The sequence below is a fragment of the Scylla paramamosain genome, chromosome 31, assembly GCF_035594125.1.
Source record: "Scylla paramamosain isolate STU-SP2022 chromosome 31, ASM3559412v1, whole genome shotgun sequence".
NCBI lineage: Eukaryota > Metazoa > Arthropoda > Malacostraca > Decapoda > Portunidae > Scylla > Scylla paramamosain.
This window is the reverse complement of record NC_087181.1, coordinates 18,992,482-19,001,499: the sequence shown is the minus strand read 5'-3', so window position 1 is coordinate 19,001,499 and position 9,018 is coordinate 18,992,482. Positions and strand designations below refer to the sequence as shown.

Genomic DNA, 9,018 nt, shown 5'->3' with positions numbered 1-9,018 from the left:
ATGATGCAGAACCCTTGTTAAATAAGAATGATGATGACTTCCTTGAACTTTAATGACTTCTACTATACAGCTTGTCGTGATAAGGCACCAAAAACTTTAACAATAGTGTCTCCGAGTTACTTAGAGGTTGATGATGCAGATTCTTTGTTAAACTATTACTACTGGAATCGTGAAGACTCCCTTGAAAACTCAGCTTCTAATGGACTCTGCCAAAAGAAAACAAGGGGAAAACGACGAAATCTCTCCGAATGTAGTATCTGTGTTACATATTTCCTCTCCCTTCCCTTTCATTAACTTCATATTTTCCCTGATGCTTGTTCACTTTTCTCGGCATTGCTGCTCCCTCTACTTGTTCGCCTTCACCCTCGACCTACTCTTCTGTTCCCACCGTGTCATTGCATGGTGGTCGTATGTTGTACGGGATGAGGGATGACTGCATAGGGAATCTGCCGCCTGTGTGTGTGTGTGTGTGTGTGTGTGTGTGTGTTGGGAAAGGGGGGAGATCGGTTTCTGTATTGAGAGACAGAGGGAGGGAGGGAGGGAGGGAGAGAGCCGGAGGATAAGGGAGAGGTTGAAAGAAAACGAAATTGACTTCCTCCGTTTATGCAATTTTACTTCCCATTTTCCTTTCTTCCCACACGCGACTCACCACCCACACTGCCTCTCTCTCTCTCTAAAATGCACAGTTACGTACTCTTATCAGCGCACATTCGTTGCTGTGTTTATAAGTAGAATCCAGTGTCCTTTAAAACTAACCTCAAGATGGTATTTGACATTTATGCAAGTTATCCTTAATGGTACCTTCCTGGGAGTACTTTTCTCATCGTTCGTCTCGCTAGTTTCTCTCTCTCTCTCTCTCTCTCTCTCTCTCTCTCTCTCTCTCTCTCTCTCTCTCTCTCTCTCTTATATCCTACATCTGTTATTTTGTTGTTTCTTTACTTCAGTCTCTTAAGTTTCAGGAAATCGTATGTTATTTATTCTTTCTTAGTGTTTTCTTTATATTATTATTTTTCTTCCTTTTTATTTCTTTGTGTTTCCTCCATGTCTGCTTCTATTTGATCTCGCCTTATGTTACTTTGTGTTCCTTTTGTATGTCTGCTTCTGCTTGGTCTTCCTTTGTGTTCATATGTGTTCTCTCGGTATGTTTGCTTCTATTTGGTCTTCCCTTGTGTTCCGTTGTGCTCCCTCTATGCCTACTTCTGCTTGGTCTCCCTTTGTATTCCTTAGTGTTCGCGCTGTCATGGCGAGCAGCAGCAAGTTTAAATAGTTCGCCTCACAAATGGTGGCGTCCCTCAAGGTTAGCGGGAGCCACATTAATTTCTGGTCGCCGCATTTTTTCTTCCCGGCAATGAAATATTCTTCTTATTTCCTTCCTGATTCCTTTTTTTCACCCTACTTCCGCTGCCACATTGAAAGGTCATCCTGATTTTCACTCTGGATTTCTATACTGGCGCCATATGACCCCGGTGTTGTGATCGGACCAGCTCACCAGTCAGGCAACCATTCTCATTTTCCACGTTTATTTTTATTTATTTATTTATTTTTTTCATTACCAAGGAATGTATTGTAGATATGGTGGGTCCCCAGTTAAATCTTTGTCTAACGTATATATTGCCATGTGTTCGAATTATATATGTAGAAATTATTATTGTAAGTTTTCTTTTCGGTATTTATTCTATCCAGTAATTTGATTTCTCGGTGGCACTGTGGTAAATGACTTGTTTAATATACATGAGTAATATTGTCAACGGTTCAGATTATAGGCCTACATAACTTCATTTATATGTCGTGTGTGTGTGTGTGTGTGTGTGTGTGTGTGTGTGTGTGTGTGTGTGTGTGTTTCTTCTTCTTCTTCTTCTTCTTCTTCTCTCTAATGAAGTAATGTTTCTATCTTGGGTCAGTGGTTGAGTTCTTGTTTAATGGGTACACTGTCACGGGCTTGACTCCTGCCTTGAGGGATATTTATAGCATCATTTACTTGGTTCATTGTATTTATTCTATTAATAACAAATGTTTCTCCTCACTGGTTCCTTGGTTAGGTCCTTGTTTAATGATACATTGTCATGGGTTAGAATCCTGCTCCTTTTTGTTTTATGCTCTCTATTAGTATAGTCACCGTTCCTCTTAATAGATTTTTAAGTATACCTCTCTCATTCATAAGCATAATCACTCTATTAGTATATAAACTACCCAGTGTTTATCTACAGCATATACCTTGAGTCCATCAATGCATTGGGATGAATTTTATAGGTAGATAAACAGACAGACAGACAGACAGACAGAGAGACAGACAGATAGACAAAATAGATAGATAGATATATAGATAGATAGACAGATGATAGATATAATGTTACGACTACACGATAGATAGATCGATACCCAGTCCAAAACATACATATTATATTTCAGTGATCTAACACAATATGCATCTTAACTTTGAATACTTGACTTGCCTGACCTTCACACTCAAGGGAAGAGGTAATAGAAAAAAATAAATAAATAAAATAAATCTGAATAGAAGCTGACAGCGCCTAGTCGTAAACATGTAGACACAAACACACTCTCAGACACAGATAAGCTGAGTCAGGTTGAGTCAGGTTACTGAATTTGTAAGGAGTTGTGTGGGATTTTAGTTGGTCGAGTGTGGGATTATCTTTTGGTGTTACATTGTCTCCTGTTACGTGTTCACTAGTCACCTCCACACACACACACACACACACACACACACACACACACACACACACACACACACACATACACACACACATACACACACACACATACACTTCTAGTTAATCATCATCGTTAGTTTGTTGGTGCGTTATATAAAAAAAGGAACTGGTGTACTCTCCTCTCTCTCTCCTCTCTCTCTCTCTCTCTCTCTCTCTCTCTCCTCTCTCTCTCTCTCTCTCTCTCTCTCTCTCGACTTTTTTTTTGTATATTGATGTTCAAGACCCGTTACCAGCTGGAAGTCAGTTCTTTCTTCTTCTTCTTCTTCTTCTTCTTCTTTTTCTTCTTCTTCTTCTTCTTCTTCTTCTCCTTCTTCTTCTTCTTCCTTCTTCTTCTTCTTCTTCTTCTTCTTCTTCTTCTTCTTCTCTTCTTCTTCTTTCTTCTTATCAGTAAATTAGTGTAGCTACATGTCCGTTTGTAGTAGTAGTAGTAGTAGTAGTAGTGGTAAGTAGTAGTAGCAGTATCACCACAGCTTTATAGTCTAACCAGAAGCCGTAGTTGTCGTGCTTGAAGTTGTAGTTGGGGTGGTGGTAGTGGTAGAAGTAGTTGTGGGTAGGGGTAGTGGTGGTGGTGGTAGTGGTAGTGGAAGAGGAGGAGGAGGCAGGAGTGGTGGTCGTAGTCGTGGAGGAGGCGGTGGTGGTAGATGGAGTGGTCGTCGTAGTGGTAGTTGGAGTAGTAGTAGTCGTGGGGGTAGTAGTAAGTGGTTGGAGTAGTAGTAGTAGTAGTCGATGGAGTCGGTGGATGTGGCGGAGGTGGTGGTGGTGGTGCTAGTAGGTGTAGTAGCAGGTCGTTGGAGTAGTCGTGGTCGTGGCAGGTGGAGGGAGACGTGGTGGTCGTTTCGTCCTCACATCTTTCCCTGCTTGGTCTTGGTCTCCTCTCCCTGCTTGGTCTCCTGCTCCTCTCTCTGCTCCTGGATCCCCTGGGTTTGCATCTCCTCTCCTTGCTCTTAGGTCGCCGCTGAAAGAAACAGAAAACGTTGTCATTTATTTACATTTTCGTTCTCCATTGGATCTAATGTGGGAAGTGTAAGGTTTTGAGCGTCTGATTTTATTTCCATTTTTCTTCTCTTTTTAGGTTGCCACTGAAAGAAAGATAAAAAGCTATAATTTCAAATTTCTTTCTTTGCTGGTTCTATTGTAATGTGAAGCGTGTCGTGTCTCGAATGTTTTGTAGTCTTACATCCACTAGTTTCATCATATATATATATATATATAAATATATATATATATATATATATATATATATATATATATATATATATATATATATATATATATATATATATATATATATATATATATATATATATATATATATATATATATTTATATATATATATATATATATTGTTACCTTAGCCAGTACCCCTGTTACGTAGAAAAAATCCTTATTCACTACTTAATGGAGATTTTTACCGTTATCATGCCTCCCTTGGGCACTCCATAGAAACAATGAGAAATTGATTTGAAGGCGGGATAAATCTTTAGCCATGAGAGGCCTCAGCTGGGGATGGGACCGAACCCTGAGCTGGGAGAACAGAAAGGCAGCCCTTTAGACATCGGGATCAGGACGAGGGTCGCGTGCCAGAATCGTTTTGGAGCTTTTATACTTCGTCACTACATTAGAGGAATGTCTGTGGAGGAAGGAAAGAACGGCAAGCATGATAAAGCTGAACGGAGAAGAACAAGGCAAAGGGAGAAAACCACGAATGAAAACGATGGACAGTGTGAAGAAAGTGCTAAATGCTGCACTAAAAGTGTATGGAAGAAAGAAGAGTGGTTGTGCTCGATAGAATGAGTAGTCATGAATGTTAAAATGTGACGCAGCCTTAGACAACTCTGCGGGATGCTCTCTGTCAGATTAGGTGCTGGAGAAGGTGAGGAAAGCTGAAGGGTTATGATATGGAGAGGCTTGTTGTGGACTCTCTCTCTCTCTCTCTCTCTCTCTCTCTCTCTCTCTCTCTCTCTCTCTCTCTCTCTCTCTCTCTCTCTCTCTCTCACCTCTCTGCTTCGTCCTCTTCCCCGTTTGGCTTCACGAGGAAGGCGTTTCAAGATTGAGTCCTGAAATTAAGACATCATTTTTACCATTATTATTATTATTATTATTGTTATTATTATTATTATTATTATTATTATTATTATTATTATTATTATTATTATCATGATCATCATTATCATTATCAGCAGTATTGTTTTTAGCAGTATCAGCAGCAGCAGCAGCAGTAGTAGGAGAGAGAGAGAGAGAGAGAGAGAGGAGAGAGAGAGAGAGAGAGAGAGAGAGAGAGAGAGAGAGAGAGAGATGAGGAGAGAGAGAGAGAGGACTCACCTCGCTTGCCAAACTGGTCAAGATGTCAGTTATTTGTCTAGTGTTGCTATCTGGAGGGCTGTTTTGAATCTCATAAAGAACCCTGCGGAAAAGAGACAACATTATTCTTCCTCCTCCTCCTCCTCCTCCTTCTGTTCCTCCTCTTCACCTCCTCCCTCCTTCTTCCTTTTTGTATTTGTTTTATTTTTTTTTTTCTAAGTAACAGTTCGTTTTCTTTATTTCTTCCCATTTTTATGGTATACATTTTCCTCCTCTTCCTCCCTCTTATTTCTTCTGCTTCCTTCTCGTGTTCAATGGTTTCTCCGCTGTTTTCTTATTTATGAGATGACTTTGTGTCCTCTCTTATTTTCTGTATCCCTGGTTTGAGTACATTCGCCTCCTCCTCCTCCTATCATTATTGTAAACAGTTACTTGTTATTCAGGATTTCCTGCCTCTTGCATATTTTGCGTCGTAATTCTGGTACTCGTATCGTGGCTTGTCTTTAATATCTTCTGTATTTATCACTTCCTCTCTCTCTCTCTCTCTCTCTCTCTCTCTCTCTCTCTCTCTCTCTCTCTCTCTCTCTCTTGCTTCGTAAACCACATGACTCACATTGTCGTCCTCTCCTCTCACCGATATTGCGCCTGTACTTTTTTTTTTTATTTGTTATGCCTCCCTTCTTTTCTCCTGTTCTTTTCCTGTTCTGTTTTCCCTCATCCTTCTCCTTTTCATCCGTTCTTTGTCCGTTTTTTTCATATTCTTCTTATTCTTCATTCTTTCCTACCTATCATTATTCTTATTCCTCCTCCTCCTCCTCCTCCTCCTCCTCCTCCTCCTCCTCCTCCTCCTCTAGTTTGTTACTTCTCACCTGTTTTCTCTCTCTACCTCTCTTCTCTCTGATCATTCTTTCCTGCATTTTCTCTCTCTACTTTTCTTCTTTCTCGTCTATCCCCTACTTCTCTTCCTCCTTGCCCAGCTTGTTCCTTCCCTCATGTTTTATCTCCTTATTCTCTCTCTCTCTCTCTCTCTCTCTCTCTCTCTCTCTCTCTCTCTCTCTCTCTCTCTCTCTCTCTCTCTCTCTCTCTCTCTCTCTCTCTCTCTCTCTCTCTCTCTCTCCCTCCTATCCCCACCACCCTTCCTCCTCCTCAAGTTTGCTCTTTCTCTCTCCGTCTTTCTTTTCCTCCTAATCTTCCTAAAGGTTTGCTGGTGTTTGGTTATCCCTCGTAATGCTAAGTGCTCCTCGGCTTTACCTGGAGAGCTGGTCGTCCTCCTCCCCGGACTCCTCTATCACCTCATTGTAGTCGTTGGGTCGCCTGAGCAGGGAGTCGAGGCGAAGCAGGGTGTCTCTCAAGGGGATAAAGTTGGTCTTCACGAGTTCCTGAAAGACGGGGATGAAATTGAGACGCATCCATAAGCAATACTGTCAAGATAGATAGGTTATTTGTTTGATTGATTGATTGGTTGATTGGTTGATTGATACAGTACTAGGTAGATTGATAGGTAGATAGATAGGTAAGTAAGTGAAAAAGTAGATAGATGAATATAACGACAGGCAAATAGGTAGAAAAACAGACAGATTGTTGGATAGACTGACAAACAGGCAGATAGACAGAGCTAAATAGATAACTGGTTAAATGAGTGAAAAAAAGTATCATGGAAACTCAGGGTAAAGCAGAGGCCTGCGACCAGTGTCGTACTCCCTTACATTTCAGCTACATGTCTTCCTCAAAGAAAACGTTATACCCATACCCCAACTAATGTATCCCTTGGCTCCCACTGCAGAGAAATAGATACGACCATTCATACCTTAGAAAAGTGTGAGGATTGAATCATACAGTTTTATTGTGCATTTTCCTTTAGATTTATGTTCTTTAAGTAGTCCTCACTTTTTTTTTAAATTTAATAGGGATCCAGCCAATGACTACAAAGTAGAAAAAAAAAGACCATTGAGGTGGTAGTCCCTAATGAATAAACTCAGAATTACAAAAAAATTGGAACTTCCCTTTTGAAAAATTGAAGTCATAAGTAGGAAGTTGCAGGGTTTAATAGTGTTAAAAAGGATGATCTGGCCACGCACACTAGAATTGATTCGAAAAAAAGAAATATTACCATCACAGACGACTAAGGGTACGATGAAGAGATCGCAACACACTCCTCTGTGTTTCTATTTCCGCAATAAGACAAGACGTGATTTCTTGTCTGATTTGATTACCTTTGATGGAGATTCTCAGCCTGATAGATTTTTAAGTAGCATTTGTGAATGCTTTCGCATTTATAATTGTGAATTTTTTCCCAGTTTGTTGCTGTGTGGATTCTGAGTCTGGTATAATGATGGATCTTTAAGTAGCGTTTCTGAATCTAGGTTTCGTCTCGTATTTTGTAGTTGTGCGAATTTCCCATCTGTCTGTATCTGAGGGGGAAGGAAATGTTATGCTATTTATCATTACGCTTATATTTTTACTTCAGTCAGATGCTTAACATATTATCTATTAATGGACTACAGAATCAGGTCATATTATCTTAATTTTGAGGTGGATGATTCAGGTAAGGTTAAAAAAGTAAATGTGAAAGTAAAACTACAAAGTAAACACGAGCCATTCTTAAAGTATTCTCGTTTCTTGTCTTTCCTTGTTTTTCTTCTCTTCCTCTCTCCTTTCTTCTCTCTTGTGTTGCGTCACTGCATGATGCGGCAATTACAGACACCTTTCTCTTTCTCTCTTCGTGTGTTCACTCTTTCATTCTATTTTATTGTTTTTTAATGAAACAATTACGCTTCCGTGCTAATTTCTATATTATTATTATTATTATTTTTTATACTACTACTACTACTACTACTACTACTACTACTACTACTACCGCTATAACTACTTCGGTATTCCTATAATGACACATGATCACAGAGATAGAAAAATAGCACACACACACACACACACACACACACACACACACACACACACACACACACACACACACACATTAAGTAGTTATCACAGAAAATAGATAAATTACATGTGTGTGTGTGTGTGTGTGTGTGTGTGTGTGTGTGCGTACTTACATTGGTAGTCCCGAAAACTGCTGGTAGGGGGACAGGAGCAGCAGTAGTAGATCCCACCAGCCCTGCCACTAGCAGGAGTAACACGCGCCCTGCTTCCATCCTCTCTCTGCTTAGTGGAGAAAGCTGTATCAGAGAGAGAGAGAGAGAGAGAGAGAGAGAGAGAGAGAGAGAGAGAGTCAAGGGCGTATAATAAAGAAATAAAAGGAAAAAATGGAGGTCTGAAAGAACTGGTAGGAAAAATAACAGTAGTAAATCTAAGAAATAAATGAGATGGTAAGAAAATAAACGATGAGAAAGATGGATAGAAAAAAAAAATATAAGGAAAAAATGAAGTGGTAAGGATGAAATATACAGAACGAGAGAGAGAGAGAGAGAGAGAGAGAGAGAGAGAGAGAGAGAGAGAGAGAGAGAGAGAGAGAGAGAGAGAGAGAGAGAGAGAGAGAGGAAACAACACAATAAAGGCATAACTGGTTAACAGATAGAGAGAAAGAAATGAGTCTAAAATAATGATTCAGAAACGAAGAAGATATGAGAGAGAGAGAGAGAGAGAGAGAGAGAGAGAGAGAGAGAGAGAGAGAGAGAGAGAGAGAGAGAATCCTCACCTCCTTCCCTCCTGCAGGAACGGAATCTGCCAGCCAACTGAATCCTTCTTCGCTTCTTCTCCCTCCTCCTCGTCTCTCCTTCAAGGTTACTTCAGTCCTTTCCTCTTCCTCCTCCTCCTCCTCCTTGTCATCATCCCATATTCTCCCCACCCCCTCCAGGCTTTCTCCTTCATTCCTCTCCATTACATCTTCCTTTCGTGTTCTTCTTACCTCTCTCTCTCTCTCTCTCTCTCTCTCTCTCTCTCTCTCTCTCTCTCTCTCTCTCTCTCTCTCTCTCTCTCCTTTCCCTTCTATTTGATTTCCTTTTTTTTTTTTTACTTCTGCTT

The 9,018-nt window shown here is 40.3% G+C and overlaps 1 protein-coding gene across 1 annotated transcript; it reads right to left on the bottom strand.

The window, feature by feature from the left end:
• Window positions 1-1,973: 1,973 nt before the first annotated feature.
• LOC135088796 (uncharacterized) lies at window positions 1,974-8,807 on the bottom strand. The gene is made up of 6 exons (XM_063983843.1): window positions 8,693-8,807; window positions 8,091-8,196; window positions 6,286-6,413; window positions 5,056-5,137; window positions 4,731-4,790; window positions 1,974-3,687 (listed from the first exon to the last, which is right to left on the bottom strand). Exons 2-6 carry the CDS (start codon window positions 8,187-8,189, stop codon window positions 3,205-3,207), a joined length of 852 nt encoding a protein of 283 aa, XP_063839913.1. The 5' UTR covers window positions 8,190-8,196; window positions 8,693-8,807; the 3' UTR covers window positions 1,974-3,204.
• Between the last annotated feature and the right edge of the window lie 211 nt (window positions 8,808-9,018).

What these genes read in the sequence shown, in the direction of transcription:
- LOC135088796 (XM_063983843.1), bottom strand. Translation starts at nt 8,189, where the DNA reads ATGGAAGCAGGGCGCGTGTTACTCCTGCTAGTGGCAGGGCTGGTGGGA. An exon ending in GAGGACGACCAGCTCTCCAG is followed by an intron (nt 5,138 to 6,285) that starts GTAAAGCCGAGG and finishes TCTTTTCCGCAG; the next exon opens with GGTTCTTTATGAGATTCAAA. An exon ending in GAAGAGGACGAAGCAGAGAG is followed by an intron (nt 3,688 to 4,730) that starts GTGAGAGAGAGA and finishes TGTTTCTTTCAG; the next exon opens with CGGCGACCTAAGAGCAAGGA.